The sequence below is a fragment of the Gracilinanus agilis genome, chromosome 2 (assembly GCF_016433145.1).
Source record: "Gracilinanus agilis isolate LMUSP501 chromosome 2, AgileGrace, whole genome shotgun sequence".
NCBI classification, from domain to species: Eukaryota; Metazoa; Chordata; class Mammalia; order Didelphimorphia; family Didelphidae; genus Gracilinanus; species Gracilinanus agilis.
Window position 1 is genome coordinate 679426444 of NC_058131.1, and position 21128 is coordinate 679447571.

A 21128-nucleotide genomic window follows, 5' to 3' on the forward strand; every position below is an offset into this window, starting at 1 on the left:
CGCAGTTTGTCCATCACTGTTATGGTTCGCAAACATATTTCCTTTACATTGTCACCTTTAATTATACTGAATGTATATCATAGGCTTGTTTTCCATAGTGAAAATAGTCAGGATTCTAATATAATTTCTGGATTTCAGCATAATTTTGCTCATTATTAAGATACTGTTATGTTGAAGAGGTATTGGATCTTACAAGGGATTACAGAAAATAATTTCTCTTTTGATTAAATGTAAATATTATAGACTTAACCAAATTCTGGGAGCCTATAAAGGGAGTTTTCCCATAAAGGTCCAATGTGTAATTAAGGTTTTTACATGACATTTTACAACTAGATTTTGAATGATACTGTTCTGAGTAAATGTGAAAACAGAAGAAGGACATTAAGTTGACAAATTTAAATGAAAATGCAAAACAGAAATAGCATAGTATAAAAGAAAACCAGTGAATCTGGAGTCTGAGAAACTGAGTTTGAGTCTTTAGCTTGGCAGTCTACTGTCTCTGTGACTTTAGACAAATCAATTTCCTTTCCTGGGAGTCAATTCTCTCCTCCAAGAAAAATGCTTCATCTATCTATTTAGGTAACTATCTGCCCATCTTCAAATGAGAGAGCTACACCACATGAAGTCGAAAGGCTCTTTGAATCTGGGTATTGTAGGATTCTAAGAGGATAATATTTTTTTCTATCTCTTTTTCCTAACTGAGCTCCTTAAAAAAATGTGGAGATGAATTAGAATTTCATACTGTTCTGAACCATTTTATATGACATTAATTCATGGACAGTGGATTTATAATGGAACTTTCATAGTAAAAAATGTTAACAGCAACTTTTGAAAAGTCCATCTGGAGTTTGAAATGTGCGATTAATTCAAGACTATATGTATTTGTATTTCTTTTTAAAAGAATACTTTATAAAAAATGACTTACTTGGAATAGTTCTAAAAGAGAAGCTTACTATTTGCAGTAGAGAACAAATAATAGTTTCTTTTCCAGATGGACTTGATTTAGGCACTGTAATTTTCCAAAGAAGTACTCAATCATAGGATAATCAGTGATGATAAAGGATTGAGGTATAAACAATTATGTGATAATTAGAAAATGTTAATCAAGCCCTCCTGTTCTGACACAAATACTAATAGCACAACAGATTTACAAAGATATCTATCTGATTTACAGGTTTAAACTAAGGAGTGGCCTTAGAGATCACTTGGGCCAATGACCTCATTTTTAGATGAGGAAGTTCAAAGAATTAAAGAGAGATCCAGTAAAAGTGACCCAGCTCATCAGGGACAGGCCCTGGGCTAAGTGTGGTCTCTGTGTGCTCAGAAGCACGTCCTCCCATGAGAGTCCTGCCATGGTCAGTTCTCACCTCCATACAAGTTCTGATTCCCACATTTGTGGGGAAGTCCTCTAAACTCCCACGACATTTGTAATTATGTCAATACATAATTTCGCCATTGATCATTCCCTACACCTTCTCTCCCTAGCCGGATTCTGAGCTTCCTCTACCGCATACCAAGGATTTCTCCATACCAGTGGCTTCAGTGGTTAGAAATGCTTACCCTCAGGCTGGGTCTCTACCCGCAGAGGTAGGGATCGCTCTCCAGAACCATGTCTGTTTTGTGCCACAACTCTGAAGACATACACCGTCTCTGGCATCAGGTTTTGAATGGTCACCTGCATTTCTCCTGGATGGCTGGTGTTTTCAATTCGTTCACTTTAGTAAAAGAATTTAGGAAGAAAAAAGGCAAGAAGCATAACATCCATTAACTTCTAAAATCTACAGATTAATTTTCGTTGTTTGTACAAACATTAAGTTTGAAGTGTGTTACCTTAACTTCAAGTGACAGACACTGTGTATGAGTAAAAAAAACTCAGGGTGAAATGAGGTGTCCTGTCAAGATAGAAATGTGGAACACATCTGCTAATATGCTGGGAATCATTTTTGGGGGGAGAGCTCAGAGGCTAGTAATACTGACACATCATCTTAATTTCCATTATGAACAGAATAGGAACTCTACTTGTCATTAGGTTTTTCTTTTCTTTTTTTTTTAAATCAACTTAATTTTATTTCCAGTTCCAAATTCTCTCCCTTTTAAGAAAGGTGAAAAGGGGGCAGCTAGATAGCATAGTGTAAATAGCCAGGTCTGGGATCAAATCTAGCCTCAGACACTTCCTAGCTATGTTATACTAGGCAAGTCACTTAATCCCAAATGCCTAGCCTTTGCTGTTCTTTGACCATTTATCAATTAGAGAATGGTTATTATTCTTATAAATTTGTATCGGGCTCCTCAAAAATTTTAAGAAACGAGATTTTCAGAAAGATTTTCCCTCTTTTATCAGTTTCTCTTATAATTTTATAGCTGAATGGGTTTTTTTTGTGTCAAAAACTTTATAATTTTATGTAATCAAAATTGCCCACTTTTCTTCCTGTGAATGTTTCTATCCTTTGTTTAGTCATGAACACTTGTCCTATCCATAAATCTCATAGGTAATTTCTTCTAGGCTGTGTTAATTTGTTCATGATGCCATCCTTTATGTCTAAATCATGAACTCATGTGGAACCTGTGTTGGTATATACAGTGTGAGATGTTAGTCTATATCTAGTTTCTGTCAAATAACTTTCCAGTTTTCCTAACAGGTTTTGTCACCATGAGTTCTTCTTACCAGAAGAGCTAGGATCTTTGGGTTTATCAAACACTAGGCTACAGGTTCATTTGTTTCTGTACTTTGTATAACAAATCCGTTCCACTTATCAATCTCTATTTCTTATCTGGTACTAAATTGTTTTAGTAATTAATAATTATAGATTTGTAATATAGTTTAAGATCAAGTACTGTCAGGTTCCCTTACTTTCCATTTTTTAATTAATTCTCTTGATATTCTTTTTTGTTATTCTGATAAAATTCTCATTTCTCAAATGTATAGAGAACTGAGTCAAATTTAATTTTTTTTGTTTTTTAATTTTAATTTTGAATATTTTCCCATAGTTACATGTTTCATGTTCTTTCCCTTTCCAAGACCACCTAACCCCCCTTAGACGATGCACAATTTCAATGGGTTTTACATGTATTACTAAGACCTAATTCCATATTATTGATAGTTGGACTAGAGTTATCATTTAATGTCTACATCCCTAATAATATCCCCATCAGCCCATGTGTTCAAGCAGTTGTTTTTCTTCTATATTTTTCCTCCCACAGTTCTTCCTCTGAATGTGGCTAGTTTCTTTCTCATAAGTCCCTCAGCTTTGCTCTGCATCCTTGCACTGCTGCTAGTACAGAAGTCCATTACATTTGATTTTACCATAGTGTATCTGTCTCTGTGTACAATGTTCTCCTGGATCTGCTCCTTTCACTCTGCATCAAATCCTGGAGATCTTTCCAGTTCACATGGAATTCCTCTAGTTCTTTATTCCTTTTAGCACAATAGTATTCCATCACCAACAAATACCACAATTTGTTCAGCCATTCCCCAATCAAAGGACATTCTCTCATTTTCCAATTTTTTGCCACCACAAAGAGTGAGGCTATAAAAATTTTTGTACAAGTCTTTTTCCTTATTATCTCTTTGGGGTATAAACCAAGCAGTGCTATGGCTGGATCAAAAGGCAAACAGTCTTTTAAAGCCCTTTGAGCATAGTTCCAAATTGCCAGCCAGAAAGGTTAGATCAATTCACAACTCCACCAGCAATGCATTAATGTCCCAATTTTGTCACATCCTCTCCAACATTCATTACTCTCCTCTGCTGTAATTTTAGCCAATCTGCAAGGTGTGAGGTGATACCTCAAGAGTTGTTCTGATTTGCATTTCTCTAATTATTAGAGATTTAGAACACTTTCTCATGTGCTTATTGATAGTTTTGATTTCTTTATCTGAAAATTGCCTATTCATGTCTCTTGCCTATTTATCAATTGGGGATGGCTTGATTTTTTGTACAATTGATTTAGCTCCTTGTATATTTCAGTAATTAGACCCCTGTCAGAGTTTTTTGTTATAAAGATTGTTTCCCAATTTGTTGCTTCCCTTCTAATTTTGGTAGCACTGGTTTTGTCTGTAAAAAAACTTTTTAGTTTAATGTAGTCAAAATCATTTATTTTATATTTTGTAATTTTTTCTAACTCTTGCTTGGTTTTAAAATCCTTCCTTTCCCAGAGATCTGACAAGTATACTATTCTGTGCTCATCTAATTTACTTATAGTTTCCTTCTTTATATTCAAGTCATTCACCCATTCTGAGTTTATCTTGGTATAGGGTGTGAGATGTTGATGTAGACCCAATCTCTCCCATACTGTTTTCCAATTTTCCCAGCAGTTTTTGTCAAACAGTGGGTTTTTGTCCCAAAAGCAGGGTTCTTTGGGTTTATCGTAGACTGTCTTGCTGAGATCACTTACCCTTAGTCTATTCCACTGATCCTCCCTTCTGTCTCTTAGGCAGTATCATATTGTTTTGATGACCGCTACTTTATAATACAGTTTAATATCTGGTACTGCTAGGCCACCTTCCTTCATATATTTTTTTTTTTATTATTCCCCTTGATAGTCTTGGTCTTTTGTTCTTCCAAATGAACTTTGTTATAGTTTTTCTAATTCAGTACAAAAGTTTTTTTGTAATTTGATAGGTATAGCACTAAATAAGTAAATTAATTTGGGCAGGATGGTCATTTTTATTATGTTAGCTCATCCTACCCATGAGCAATCAATGTTTTTCCAATTGTTTAGATCTAGTTTTAATTTTGTAGAAAGGGTTTTGTAGTTGTGTTCTTATAATTACTGTGTTTGCCTTGGCAGATAGATTCCTAAGTATTTTATTTTGTCTAGGGTGATTTTAAATGGAATTTCTCTTTCTAACTCTTGCTGCTATGTTGGAAATATATAGAAATGCTGATGGATTTATGTGCATTTATTTTGTATCCTGCAACTTTGCTAAAGTTGTTGATTATTTCCACTAACTTTTTAGTTGATTCTCTAGGATTTTTTAAGTAGACCATCATATCGTCTGCAAAGAGTGATAGCTTAGTCTCCTCATTGCCCATTTTAATACATTTAATTTCTTTTTCTTCTCTAATTGCTACTGCTAGTGTTTCCAGTACAATGTTAAATAATAGAGATAACAATGGGTATCCTTGTTTCATTCCTGATCTTATTGGAAATGCTTCTAGTTTATCCTCATTGCAGATGATGTTTGTTGATGGTTTTAGATATATACCATTTATTATTTTTAGGAAAGGCCCTTCTATCCTATACTTTCTAGTGTTTTCAGTAGGAATGGGTGTTGTATTTTGTCAAAGGCTTTTCCAGCATCTATTGAGATAATCATGTGATTTTTGTTGGTTTATTTGTTGATATGGTCAATTATGTGAATGGTTTTCCTAATGCTGAATCATCCTTGCACTCCTGGTATAAATCCCACCTGATCATAATGAATAAACCTAATGATCACTTGCTGGAGTCTTGTTGCTAGTATTCTGTTTAAGATTTTTTTTTATCTATGTTCATTAAGGAGATTGGTCTATAAATTTCTTTTTCTGTTTTTGATCTACCTGGCTTTGGGATCAGTACTATATTTGTGTCATGAAAGGAGTTTGGTAGACCTCCTGCTTTGCTTATTATGTCAAATAGTTTGTATATAGTATTTGGAATTAGTTGTTCTTTAAAAGTTTGATAGGATTCACTTGTGAATCCATCTGGTCCTGGGGATTTTTTCTTAGGGAGTTCTTTGATGGCTTGTTTAATTTCCTTTTCTGATATGGGATTATTTAAGTATTCAGTTTCTTCTGCTGTTAATCTAGGCAATTTATATTTTTGTAAATATTCATCCATATCACCTAGATTGCTATATTTAATGCCATGTAATTGGGAAAAATAGTTTTTAATGATTGCCTTGGTTTCCTCTTCATTAGAGGCAAGGTCTCTCTTTTCATCTTTGATACTAATAATTTGGTTTTCTTCTTTCCTTTTTTAAATTAGATGGACCAGTACTTTGTCAATTTTATTTATTTTTTCAAAGTACCAGCTTCTAGTTTTATTTATTAATTCAATAGCTCTTTTACTTTTAATTTTATTGATTTCTCCTTTGATTTTTATTATCTCTAATTTAGTTTTTAACTGGGGATTTTTAATTTGTTCCCTTTCTAGTTTTTTGATTTGCATGCCCCGTTCATTGATCTTTGCCCTCTCTAATTTAACATAAATTTCCCCCGAGTACTGCTTTAGCTGCATCCCACAGATTTTGGTAGGATGTCTCATCATTGTCATTCTCTTCAATGAATTTATTGTTTCTATGGTTTGTTCTTTAACTAACTGATTTTGGAGAATCATATTATTTAATTTCCAATTAGTTTTTGATTTGCCTGTCCATGTGGCCTTACTGATTATTATTTTTATTGCATTATGATCTGAAATGGTTAATTTATTATTTCTGCTCTTTTGCATTTGTTTGTCATGTTTCTATGCCCCAGTACATGGTCAATCTTTGTGAATGTACCATGTGTAGCTGAAAAGAAAGTATATTCCTTTTTGTCCCTATTTCTTTTTCTCCACATATCTATTAACTCTAATTTTTCTAGGATTTCATTCTTATCTCTTATCTTATCTCTAATTTATTTTTTGGTTTGATTTATCTAGATCTGATAGAGGAATATTTAGCTCTCCCACTAGTATAGTTTTACTATCTATTTCCTCCTTGAGCTCTGCCAGTTTCTCCTTTAGAAATTTGGATGCTAAACCATTTGGTGCATACATGTTGAATACTGTTATTTCCTCATTGTCTATACTGCCTTTTATCAGGATGTAATTACCTTCTTTATCTCTTTTAATCAGATCTATTTTTACTTTAGCTTAGTCAGAAATCATGATTGCCGCTCCTGCCTTCTTTTTCTCAGCTGAAGCCCAATAGATTTTGCTCCAGCCATTGACCTTAACCCTATGCATGTCCACCTGCCTTATGTGTGTTTCTTCTAGACAACATATGGTAGCATTTTGTTTTCTAATCCCCTCTGCTATTTGCTTCTGTTTTATGGGTGAGTTCTTCCCTTCATCTCATTCACATTCAGAGTTAAAATTATCAGCTGTGTATTCTCCAACATTTTGGTGTCCTCTCCTAGTTCTACCCCTTCTTCTTACGCTATTTCCTTTTAAACCAGTGGTTTGTTTTAAATCAGTCCCCCTTGTCCCCTCCCTTGGTTTACTTCCCTTTCCACTCCCTCCCTTTTATTTCCCCTCTTATTATTTTTTAAAGCCTAATGAATTCCCTTCCCCCTTTTTTCCCCTCCCTTTATGAACTCCCCACCCCACTGCCCCCCTTGGTTTATCCCTTCTGACTTTATCTGCTGGGTTAGATAGAATTTGATATCCCAATGGATCTAGCTATTCTTCCCTCTCAGGATTAATTCCACTGAGAGTAAGGTTTAAGTATTTCCTAATAATGCACTCTTCCCCTCCTTCCCCTTCCTTCCCCCTTTCTTATCCCCTCCCCTTCCCATGCCCTCTTTGTGTGGTATAGATTATCCTATTTTTCTTATTTCTTCAAGTTTCTCTTGGTGCCATCTTCTATTCCCCCCTTTCTCCTCCCCTCCCCCATATCATCTTAGACCATTTAGTACCTCAACCTCTCCCTATGACTAATTCTTCTAATTACTATAATAGTGAATACTATTTTTTAGAATTATACATAATATTTTCTCTATATAGGAATATAAATAATTTGATTTTATGGAAGCCCTTGAAGAAGGAAATTTTAAGATAAGAGTTTTCTTTCTTTTCCCTCTCTTTCTTATTTACCTTTTCATGTTTCTCTTGATTTTTGCAGTTGGATACCAAACTTTCCATTTAGTCCTGGCCTTTTTTGTGCAAATACTTGGAAATCTTCTATTTTGTTGAATGCCCATACTTTCCCCTGGAAGTATATAGTCAGTTTTTTTTTGTTTTGTTTTGTTTTTAAATTTTTAAACCCTTAACTTCTGTGTATTGACTTATAGGTGGAAGAGTGGTAAGGGTGGGCAATGGGGGTCAAGTGACTTGCCCAGGGTCACACGGATGGGAAGTGTCTGGGGCCAGATTTGAACCTAGGACCTCCCGTCTCTAGGCCTGGCTCTCAATCCACTGAGCTACCCAGCTGCCCCCATATAGTCAGTTTTGATGGGTAGGTGATCCTTGGTTGTAAAACCCAATACTCTTGCCTTTCTGAGTATCATGTTCCAAGCCTTCAGGTCTTGTTGTGTGGAGGCTGCCAGACCCTGTGTAATCCTGATTAGTGTTCTTGATATCTGAATTATCTCTTTCTGGTTTCTTGTAATATTTTTCCCCTTAAGTTGGAAGCTTTTGAATTTGGCTATTACATTTCTGGGGGTTGTCTTCTGAGTATTTAGTATAGAGGGTGTTCTATGGGCTCTTTCAATGTTTATATTGCCCTCTTATTCAAAGACTTCGGGGCAGTTTTCTTGGATAAGTTCTTGTAGTATGATATCTTGATTTCTATTTGTCTCTGATTTTTTTGGAAGACCAATAATTCTCAAGTTGTCTCTTCTAGACCTGTTTTCTTGATCTGTCATCTTTTCATTGAGATATTTCAAGTTTCCTTCTATTTTGTCAGTCTTTTGACTTTGCTTTATTAATTCTTGCTGTCTTGTGAGATCATTGGCCTCTATTTGCCCAATACTAGCCTTTAAAGACTGGTTTTCGGCTACAATCTTTTGGTTTTCCTTCTCAGTCTGGTATATCTGGCTCTTTATGGCTTCCAGCTGGTTATTTCTGGCCTTCATTTTGCTTATCGTTTCATTTGATTTCTGAAACTCAATTTCTAATTGTGAAATTCTGCCTTTTAAACTGTTATTTTCTTTTTGAACTACTTCCCAGTTTTCTTGCCAGATCTCTCCTATCTTTCTCATGATCTCAGATTTGAATTCTTCAAGAGCTTGTGACCAATTTTCATATTGGGGTGAAGGTCTGGATGTCTTTAATTATTTTGTCCTCTGTTTTCTGGATTTTTTCTGTGTAAAAGTTATCAAATGTTAGGGATTTTTTTTTTTTTTTTTGGTCTTTTTGGTGCTTATTTCTTGGGCCTTGCTTGTCATCATCATGCTGGTTTTTCTTTCTCAGTCAGAAATCTGAGTGAGGCAGGCAGGCTTTCTGTGTATAGAGGTAAGGAGTAGTTTTTACCTAATGCTACTTTGTGAATCTCCTGGCTTCCACTGTCTGCTAGGCCTCTGCTGTCTGCGGCCCCTTTCAGCTTCACTCTTGAGCCCAAGGTCTGCCCTCCCCAGCCTCCTGGCTTCTCTAGTCTGGATGTTCTCAGGGTCAAGCCCCCAGTCCTAGTCAGCTGCCCAGAGCCCAGAAATTGGCCCACACTTGCTCTTCCACCTGAGGTTCTTCCCCGAGTCTCAGCGCACTGAGCTGCTTCCACTGTCCACTGCCTCTCCCTACTCCATACCCGCACCCAAGGTCTGTGCTCTTTAGCCTCCTGGACTCTAAAATCTTGCTGTTCTCAGAGGTAAGCTCCTGGAGGTTTCAGTTAGCTGCCAAGAAGCTAGATTTTGCACTCCTACTTGCTCTAACTCTGGTGGGCAGCCTCTGACTCTGGTTCTGTGGGTGGGGTGGGGGAGGGTTGATCAGCTCGTGTTTTGATGGGAGCCATTTCCCCCCCTTATAGCGTGGAAGTGCCCAAATCCCACATACCTTCGATATTGCGCCCTATTGTGGGGTCCCTTCTTTCATCTGGATTTGTTTTTTGTGTCCCTTTGAGATATCATGTATAGGTCGGTTAGAAGAGTAAAGTGCCCTGCTTCTACTCTGCAGCCATCTTACCCTGGAAGTCTCTCTTGATATTCTTGACCTTTTTTTCTTCCATATGAATTTTAAAAGTATTTCCCCCACCAACACTCTAAAGTATTCATTTTGTAGTTTAACATCTAATGGTACTGAATAAGAAAATTAATTTAGATAGTTACTGTTATTTTTATTATATTGATGATATAGTCTGAGCCTATTAACAAGGGTATATTTTTTGATGACTTAGATGCCTTTGGGTAAATTATGTTTTGCAACTGTGTATACATATAGCTCCTGTGTGTGTGTCTTGGTAGTTATGGCTTCCAGTACTTTATATGTTTTGGACTTTGAAATGGAATTCCTTCATAGCTTACTGCTAAATTCTATTGTTGGTAAGTAGAAATACTAATGATTTGTGTAGGTTTACTTTATATTCTGAAAATTTACTGAAGTTAATTGTTTCAATTAGTTTTGTTAGTTCATTCTATAACAATTATCCAAGTAAAACATCATACAGCATGCAAAAAGTGGTAACTGCATTTCTTCTTTGCCTATATGTTTTCTTTTGATTTCTTTTTCTTATCTTGATAGAGCTATCATTTGTGGGTGGCAACTAGGTGGCTCAGAGGCCTGAAAGCCAGGCTTGGAGACAAGAACGCCTGGATTCAAATATGGCCTCAGCTATTTCCTAGCTGTATGACCCCAGGCAAGTCACTTGACCCCCATTGCTAGCTAGCCCTTACCACTACTTTGCCTTGGAACCAATACATAGCATTGAAGGTAAGGGTTTTAAAAAAAAAAAAGAGTAACAGTGATGAGGGATACCCTTGCTCTACTCCTAATTTTATTGGAAAGGCTTCTATGGCTTATTCCCAATACAGATAATGCTGGCTCTTGTTTTCAGATAGATGATAAAGATCATTTTAAGGAAAGTCCCATTTATTTGTTTTCCAGTGTGTTTAAAAAAACCAAAACAAAACAGAAATAGATGCATCTTGCCAAAATCTTTTTCTGTACCTGCTGACATAACGAAATGATTTTTGTTATTAACACGGTTAATTATGTTTACAGTTTTTAAAATACTGAGCCAGCATTATTGCCAGCCATTCTGCATTCTTGGTATAAATATCACCTGATCATATTGTATAGTATATATACAATATAGTATTGCTGTAGTCTCTTTGCTTTTTTATTTAGAAGATACTGTTTTTAGATGGACTTAGTGTCTGAGAGTACCATAAGCTCTAGCCTAATTTCTATTGAACAGGTGCTAGATTCCGAAGAGCAACTATAATTGTTTGAATCATGTATGTACTCAATTTGTTAGAAAGCTAGATATATATGGTGAAAAAGATCAGCTAACCATAAAGATTTGTTTAACACTTCTAAACAATCTGAAAAGGTCAGTAAAATGAGTCCATTTTGAAAAGGCTGAAAAATTCTATCCAGGAGATAACTTGAAGTGAATTAAGTGCTGCTGGATTTAAAAGAGAAAAGAATAAAACAAGCAAATTAAATTATAGAATACTTACAAAAGAAAGAGTGGTTTCCAAAGTAATTTCTGGGCTTAGTCAACATTCAACCTAATATCCCAAACTGAGCATTGAAGAGCCAACAGAGTATGTGCCATGGGAGTCCTTCTTCCCAGTGCCCCCTTCCCTCTTCCTGGATGAAAAGAATTACCTCCCAACTCACTTTCTATCCCTGTTACATCAGGAAGGAACTCAGAGACCTTATTATACTTTGACCCTCAGGTTCTTATCATTTCCAATGGTAGGCACTTAAAAAAAAAACCTCATTCATTCATTCATTCAACTTTTTATATGCATAGCTCCACTTCCATGAAAATAGTCAATGAAAATGAATTCCACAACTGTTTATTAAGCCCCCTACTCCATTCATAGCACTACACTAAACAATGGGAAAACAAAGATAGAAAATGAAAGTAGTGAGATGAGACATACACACAAATAATTTTAATTTAAGTTAGAAAAATAAGTGCAGGAGCATTACAAATGGTATCTGAGTTTGAAGGAAGAGAAGAATGTCTATACTTTATTGAAAAAAAAAAAGTAAAGCCAATTCCTTGAGATTTCTTTCCTCTTCTTTATCTTGACCTTTCTGATCTCATCCCTTACTACCTTCTTCATGCCAGTCATAGAAGAGAAGGTATCCCTTTTGCTCAAAAAGGCAGTCCTCTACGTTGTACTGATGATCCTTATTTCAGTCTTTGCTGACAGATGTGCCCTACCATCATCCTCACTCTCTAATCTTAAATCTTTATCAGTTCTTTCCTTGTTCCAAAGGGATCTCGGCATATCTACATCCACCTACATATTATCTATCCATCTCTCCATAGATCCTAACATATCTGTCAAAACTTCTACTTCCTTTCTTTTTATTGTCTTTTAAGACCCCTGCAATCTTTTTTCAAATTTCATCATTCAACTAACTGCTCTCTTCCAAGTTATCAATAGTATTTTAACTGCTAACTCTAATGGTCTCCTCTTATCTTTCTTGACCTCTGTAGCATTTGATACTAATGACTACTTTCTCCAAGATATACTCTTCCCCTATGGATTTCTGTGACTACCTTCTCATGGTTCTCTTTCCGAACTGATTGAAGGTTTCTTCTCAGTTCCTTTTTGCTGATTCATGTTAATACCCTTTACTATGGGTGCCTTTCAAAACTCTGGCCTGGGATCTCTTCCTTTTTCTCTCTAGATTTTCTTATTTGGTGACCTCACCAGCTTCCCTGAGTTTAATTACTATGAATGAAATAATGACATTTTTTTGAGCACTTACTATATGGCAGATTCTATGATAAATAAGCATAAGAGATTTAAAAAAAAAACAGCCCCTGCTCTAAAAGAGATTATTTTCTAACAGGGGAAGACAGTACATTTAGAGGACTGGTGGTCAGGGAGGTTTTGTTTTGAGGAGTGGAAAGGGAGGGAAAGAGGCAGAACTAAGGTCCAGCATCAGGAAGATGCTGAGATGAGCTGGGCAGATGGTAGGTTAGAATACAAGCTGAAACGCTGATTAAAGGAGTGGGTTTGCACACCCTCAGTCACCAACTCACTGAGTTGGGCCCTACAGCAAGAACTGCAAAGATAAGAAATAAAATTCCCAGGACCTGGGGCCTGGATGTTGGCAGACCAGGTGGAGAGGCCCAGATCTTCTGTATGAGGTGCTGTCTGCTGGTCCAGTCTGAGAGGAACAGATCAGAAGCAGGAATGAGGTGGAAGGGCCTGGCTGGCTGGATGAATGGAGTGTAATGGGGAAGCATGTTCTGGTGTCTGGCCTCTCCCAATAAAGAATGGGTGCTTTGTACAGGCACCTATCAATTGAACTGGGCCCTCATGCTCCAAAGTTGAGAAAACGAATAATCTCGGGAACAAGGTCAAGATTTTGGAAGCCTGCTGGTCCAGGGGGAAGCCAGGGGTTCTCACAATTATTTATCCAGCCTTTATCTTAAGTTTTAGTGCTGCATCACCAACTGCCTAAAAGACTTTTCAAAAGGTCTATGGACATCTCAAATGCAACACGTCTTGATTACAGTCGAAAACAGAACTCACTGTCTTTCTCCCAAATATAGTCCTCTACTAAACTTCTCTATTCCTTTTGAGGGCTCTGTCAACTTGACTCCTCTCTCTTACTTCCCCAACACAGCCAATCAGAGGTCAGATTTTGTAATTTTTTTCTCTCTCAACTATGCCCCTCTCGGTTGTGGTCCTTTTCCTCTTTCCTCTGGAGTATTACAACAGCTCTCCAACTTTCTGCCACAAGTCTCCCCACTGTAATCTGTCCTCCACATATCAACAAAAGTGATTTACCTAATGTAGAGGTCTGATTATATCTCCATTTCCCACATTCCAGTGTGTTTCTATTATCTACAAGATCAAATATGAAGACCTGTGGCATTTAAAACTCTTCACAACCTGGTTTCTTGCTTACCTTTCTAATCTTCTCACATCTTCCCTTAATGAACTCTATAATCCAGCAATATTGTCCTATCTTGAGTTTCTGGGCATTTGCCCTGGCTGTTCTGCAGGTCTATATGCTCTCTACCCTGGCCTTAGATTCTTAAAATCCTCACCTTTCTTTAAGACTCAGCTTAAGCTCCACCTTCTCCAGGGGACCTTTCACATTCCCCTTGGCTGCTAGTACCATTCACAATAAAGGCTATCCTTCATTTATTTGATATAACTTATTTATCTTTCCCCAATAGGATGTAAGCTTCTTGAGGGCAGGGACTCTTTTTTGCTTTTTTGTTGCCTGCTTAGAGCTTAGCACAGTATCTGGAAGATAATCAAGTGCTTAAATACTTATTAATCAGTAAATGATTAAAATGGAAGGTTTTAAATGGATACCAACATGGCAATGCTAAAATCCTATATTACAATGCTCAGAATAATGACTCTGAGAAATGATTTGTAATTAGCAAAGAAAAATTAAATTGTAATGCCACTACCTACTAAGGTGGCTGACAGGTAAATTTTCAAAAAGACCTGGGTGTTTTCATGTATTTTTTAAAAATCCACAAGAGTATTCTTTGGGAACTGTTAACCATAAAAAAAAAAAAAATTAGGAACCATCTACTGAGGAAGACAGTAGGGGCTTCCTTTAGGATTATGCCCAAATTAGGAATGTGAAACAAAAAGAAGTAACTAGAAACTATTATTCTGAGCAATATATATTTTTATTTTACCATGTTAATAGTTAAAATATTCCTTTCATTTTATAATTGTCTCCATACAATATCTATCTCCTTTACCGACTTTCAAAAATGGAAAGTGTTAATTCACACAGAAAAAAATGTTATAAACTATATAAAAATGCTATAAAACTGAGGAAGTCATCAGGGCAGAATTAGAGAAACACAGAATTTAAAGTCTGAAGGGACTTTGATTGCCATCTAGTTCAACTCAAATACATGGACAAAAGAAATTCTAGTACTATTTCACACTCCACAAATGACTGTTTAGTTTCTATGTGAAGATCCCCAAAGAAAGGGGCAGCACCACCTCTCAGGGTTGCCCGTTCTGTTTGGGGAAAGCTTTTATTTGTCCAGAAGTTTTTCCTTACATTAAGCTGGCATTTGCCTCTTTGCAATTTCTAAACATTACTCTTGGTTCTGTCCCTTACAGCTGAGCAGAACAAGTCTAATCCTTCCCCATAGAGCAGAACCATCATATAGTTGGAGACAGCTCTTCTTTTCTCCAAGCTATAAATGCTCAGTTGCCCCAACTAATTCTCATCAGGAAATCAATGCTCTTCATCCTAGTTGCCCTTTTCTGGACACTGTAAATAGTTCATCAATATTCTTAAGCCATGCTGTCCAAAACACAATGTCTAAAAGGTATTCTGACAAAAGCAGAGTTTGGTAAGACTCTCCTCCTTATTATTCTTGCAAGTGATGCCCTTCTTGATGCAACTCAAGAGGACTCAAGATTAGCTCTTTTGGCTGTCAGTGATTCATACTGAGTTTGCAGTTCATTAAAATCCTCAGATTTTCTTCAGGACTGCTGTCTGACCAGGTCTCCTCAATACTATATTAATAAAGTTGTGTTTTTTTAACTCAAGAGCAAAACTTCATATTTATCCCTATTGCACTTAATTTTATTATATTTACCCTAATACTCTGCTCTGTCAAAGTCTTTTGTCATCAAATAATGTCCCTTCAAACTTTGTGTTATGTGCAAATTTCATCAGTAAATGATATGTAATCTATCCAAGTCACTGATAAAAATGTGAAATGACACAACTCCCTTGTGTGTTCCACTGGAGACCTCCTGCCAAATTGAGAACCATTCATAACTAGTTTCTAAGTCTAGACATTCAACTACTTATGAATCCGTCAGCATTGTCATCTAATCTATATCTTTCCATCATCTCCATTAGAACACTGTATAGAATATTGTATCAAAAATTCTACAAAAATCTAGAAAAACAATATTCAAAGCATTCCTCTAATCTACTGGTCTAGTAATCTTTTAGAAAAATGAAATGAGTTTATTCTAGCATAACTGGTCTAAGAGCCACAGTAGTAATCAAATTATAGATGTTTGTATCATCAAACTTTAATGGCCTATATTTTGTGATTTTTTTTCTTTTTCTATTTTGAAAAGTAGAACAGTAGGTATTTCTCTCAAACTTAAGAAATAAATTTAGAAATCTTAATCTCTAGTATTAAAATCTTTTTAAAAAACTTTAATAATTTTGTTTGGCTTTTGTCTTTCACTAAAGCTTACTTAAGCCTAGACATTTAAAGGTATTAATTTGTTCTACTGCTTCTGAATCTTATATCTCTTAAAGATGATTTTCTTTAATTTTTTTTAGGCAACTCTTTAATCCTACTGCATTTTACCTCCTTTCTCTGAGATTACCTAGCATCTAATTAATTTTGAAATTCTCCTGGGAAATGAATGGGAAAAAACAAAAGATAAATAAATAATAAAATGAGATTTGTAAGTCTCATTTTCTCTTCTGTCAAAACATCCAACTTGCACAAAAAGTTAGAAAGGAGGAAAAAGGAAATGCTACAAAACTACCTGTATAACCTGAGTGTTCTTATATCAGAATCACTTCTGGTAACAAATGACCTGCCTCTACTGGATAATACTTATAATACGATTTCTTTTTATTTGACCTGAAAATTCAGGAAGACGGGTTTATAATTTTTTCTTATTTTAGGATTTAAAAAATTTTAAGTTTAGAAGTGTTTTAGCCTTTTAAATATCTTGCCAAAATTCAGTGCAAAATGAAACTCTGCAAGATGAAATCACCTTTGAAACTCATACTTCCTTAATATTCCTTGCTCTTAAGGTATTCCTTCCCTTTCCAGGAAAGACATCCAGAAGCTCCTCCTTCATCTTCCACCTTTTAAGGAAGGCACTCATGTTATGCATGCAGCTCATCATTTCCTTACCTGCTAACCTCCTGTACTTTAAAATCTACAGATTCTGAAAGATGAAATCAACTAACTCTCACATCCTCAGATCACTTTCCAGACTGATACAGGACTTCATTATGCTCCCACTCAGGAATCTCCTCCACTCCTCTTTCAGCTTTCCTGTTTTTTGTTTTTTTTTTTAAATGTTTGCCTCCCCATTAGCATTTTGATCTCCTTAAAGGGCAGAAACTACCTGGTACCTTTCCTTGTATCCACAGAACTTAATCAGAGCTTACAGAGTGTACTGAGGGGATGAATGGGCCAGATATTTTGGGATTTTCCCACTCAACATTTCTCTTCCTACTTTCCCTTTTATCTTCACATCAGAAGTCTCAGATTGTTTCTAATTGTCCATCATCACCACTCTGCCTTTGGCCTTGCCAACTTTTGCTGCTTTGTTTTCTACTAATCCATTCAGGTGATTCTTTAGACAGCTATATATTAACTTCTAACAGTTTGATTATAGGTGTTCTGTCAATGTCTGAACATAACAAAGAAATGTCTGGCCAGGATATGGTCTTAAAATGTCTATCTTAGCAATGCTGTGACAGAATAGCCTTTGGTGGGGAAAAAAAAAAGTCTATGCTAATAATCTAATAATATTTAAGGGGTAGCTGTGATGATAGAAACCACTCCCTAAGTTTGTCCTACCCCACACCCCATTTTTTGGCATGTAAAAGGTTACTCGCTCTCTCACTTTCGCTCTCTGACTTTGTGGGCTAAGTGGCTTGGTGGGCTTCGGATTTCGGCTTAGGTAGTTTTCTAGATAGGCGAGATTTTCTGTTCCCTGCCTTCATTTCTTTTTCATATATGTCCATTTTTATTAAAATTGCATTGTTAAGAGCTACTAGTGGACTCCTGACTTGAGAGTAAATTTTATTATGGCGACTACAATATTTTATTAATATTATATGTAATAATTTTACTTTCATTTATTACATAGCCTTTTTTTTTTTAAACTCTTACCTCCCATCTTAGAATCAATACTATGTATTGGTTCTAAGTCAGAAGAGCAGTAAGGGCTAGGCAATGGGAGTTAAGTGACTTGCCCAGGGTCACACAGCTGGGAAGTGTCTAAGACCAGATTTGAACCTAGAACCTCCTGTCTCTAAATCCACTGAGCCACCCAGCTAGTAGCTTTTCAATGAAGTTTGAACTAACTGATACTTGTCCACAAAACGTCAAGTAAGGTTTGTAGCATTCAGGGTTATAAGAAAAAAAATAAGTCAACAAGCATTAATAAACTCTTAGTCTTTGTCAGTCATTGAGGCTACAAAGAAAGAAAAGAATAGTCACACCAAGAGCTCACATTCTGTGGGGTTGGACAACATACAAAATCCTTTGTACATACAAGGTATAAATAGGGCAAATAAGAGGTAGCATCAGAGGGAAGGCATGGGTGAGGGGAAGCATGGTAGCACCTGGGAAAGGTCTTTTACACAAAGTCAGCTTTTGAGTGGAGTCCTGAAGGAAATCAGGAAAGCCAAGAGATTCGGGGCAGGGCAGGGGATTCCTTGCATGGGAGGCAGCCAGTGAAAACACAGAGAATCAGGAGTTGGACTGTCTTGTGTAAGCACTCATAAGAAGGCCAGTGTCTTGACAAGAAGACTAGTCACCTCTATACATAATGCAAGGGTGAAGGAGGAGAAAGGGTATAAGGTCTCTGAGTGATGGGAGATGAAGCAGATGAGAGGAGAGTGAGTTCCAGGCAGATGACCTCAATTTTTTCAGAAAGATAAGGTCCTCATTTATAGAGGTGTAGGAAGGGGATGATTAGGGAAGCTTGAGGAAGGATTAAAGGGTTTCCTGGTTACTTCAGTGGATTTGCTGTGCAACTAGACTGAAAAAGTAAGAGGATAAAAAGAAGGAATGCTGGATCATGTCTTACTTTAAAAATTGCTCTTCAATATGAAAAAAACTCCAACCCATGATGGTATTTTGAAAACAGCTCTAAGGTTAACCAAATATTTTTCAATTCCCTTGCTTTCCACAGCAGGATTTACCGAGAGAAGAAAGTAATAGCCACTCTTTCTCTTAATGGCTTTATTTAAGAGACCATGACCATTCTTATCAATCTGTCAAAGCACTGCCTAATTTTCAACAGGCAAACAAGTTACTGTTAATTAAATGTTTAGAGCTTATTATTGGGTATACATTAGTTATAGGCCAAATTTATAATAGTTAAATTTTACTTTCATGTGCTTATATGCTGGGCCTCCTTAAATAATTAATGGATACAGCATATTTATGACTATGTTAGAGGACCTGAAAAATGCTTTCACTATTTTAAATTATTAGAGGTTTATGGCAGTTGTATCTTTTATATTTATGTCATCATATTGGACCCATTCATGATTTATTTGATAACAAAGTCCTGGTCAGTAATTCAACTTACAGTTTTGAAATGATCCCTCAAAGAAAATATAATCCATTTTACTGTAATGATTCACTAGGAGATGGTATATTTCAGCAAATAGTGGGGATTGTTTATATCTTATACAGTTAATCCAGGGGTTGGCAACCTTTTTGACCGTGAGAGCCATAAATGCCACATTTTTTAAAATGTAATTTCGTGAGAGCCGTTCAGTGCTCACAGTGCGCGCTGCTGTAACAGCGCCCAAAAAAATAATGGACTTTATGGCTCCTGCAGAAAGTGCCATATCTGGCCCTCAAAAGAGCCAGATATAGCTCGAGAGCCATACGTTGCCGACCCCTGAGTTTAATCTCTTAAACTAAGAGAGTAGAAATATGGATAATCTAATAATTTCTCATTTTGGTAGGTGAGTTCTCTTTGGATTAGAGAAGTTTAGAGAATGTATGTACAAATGTATCCTTTCCCCATCTACATACTAACATCTTTGTACATTTAGTCTGAATCCTGAACTCTTATAAAATGGTTTCATACCTCATAGATTTAGAGTCAAAAGGATCTTGGAAACCTCAGATTCTATCTGCCTCATTTTACAGATGAGGAAACTGAGGAACAGAAAGGTTAGGTGACTTTTCTAGGGTCACATAGCAAGTAAGTGTCCAATGCGGTCTCTGAGCCTAGGTCTCCCATCTCCAAGTCCAGGGCTCTGGCCTCCATTTCTCATTGCCTCAACATCTGATTACAAAATTAAGTGGGAAAGGGGAACTCGGATATATAATAAGTGGTTCAGGAAGAATAAACTGTTCTGCCCTGAACAGGCCTTCAAGAAGACAATCTACTGATGAAAACTGCAGGCTTGGATATCACTCCATTCTTCAACATGTTCCAACTAAGGAAAAGCCAAAGGGTTTGAGCAAATGGTTGTTCTTTTAAGAAAATGTGTAAAATGGAACATGAAATGTTTAGCCATGCTCACAAAAATGAAAGTGAAGTTAAACTTTCCTATTTTTGCAAAGAAGCAAGTTCAAGAAGCAAGACTGCACAGCTGCTACCTGGGGATGAGTCACAGTTAAAACTAGCAGCAGTTGTGGAACGGTGTGGTTGTCTGTCTCTCCAGCAGAGGGCAAACAGTCCTCAGTGGTTCCTCACTGCCAAGGAAAAGCCTCCTGTGGTAACAGCATATCTGGAAATATCCATTTATCTTGCTCATCAACTTTTTTCCTCATACATTGTAAGAGAAACACTTTTCCAAAGACTTTGATATGATTTAAGCAAACACAGCACAGGTATAAACTAAGGCAATTCCATACTCATGAATATGTATTCACATGCAAAAAGATCTCATAGTGAACACACAAACCAAGCATAATTTACTGGCTTTGAGAAAAAAAAGGATAAATCCATTTTAAGAGATTTTAACAAATTATTTATAAAGTTTTCCTTTTTTGAATAAAATGTTTATTAAAGAGAAGCTAGTTACCTATGCTAAGGAATCTTATACTTTTTCAGTAATTGTTAAGCTCTTCCCTTCTATCATCAGTTTGTTAAAATAAGCTGAGATTAAGTTGAGTGGCTATTGTATGATCCTCTTGTATAATGGTATTTTCAAGGGCTCTTACATGTATGAGCTCTGACATGTCTAGTTGGGCATAATAGGTAGGGAACAGATGCTGAATATGAATAATTCCATTGCCAAGCAGAACCCAATGGCTGCCCTTCTATACAATTTGTGGAAATTAAAATCTGTAGCTCAGTTTTAAAATTTTTGGTAGGAAATCCAACCACAAAATAATGTCTAGAACACTTGCAGAACAAAGTAAAGGAAGAAGTGAGACTTCATAATTAATATTATGGCAAGCTGCTCACAAAATTGTGGCAAGGAAGGGGGCAAGAGTCTGGATAAAGGGGAGCGTGTCTGTGTAAGAGTGAGGGTAGGAGAGAAGTGAGCAGGCCTGATGGTTGGGAAGCTTCAGTGATAGCTCTCATCTCAAGAAGCAAGAACAATAGGCAAATCCCAGTTCTCTGTTCCCGCCAACA

General features: G+C 36.4%; 1 protein-coding gene across 1 annotated transcript in view; it reads right to left on the reverse strand.

The window, feature by feature from the left end:
* NEO1 (neogenin 1) overlaps positions 1–21128 on the reverse strand; it is a 199360-nt gene that overhangs the window by 73972 nt on the left and 104260 nt on the right. The window contains exon 8 of the mRNA XM_044660264.1: positions 1561–1715. Coding sequence (XP_044516199.1) covers positions 1561–1715 — 155 coding nt within the window. The remainder of the gene's footprint in view (positions 1–1560; positions 1716–21128) is intronic.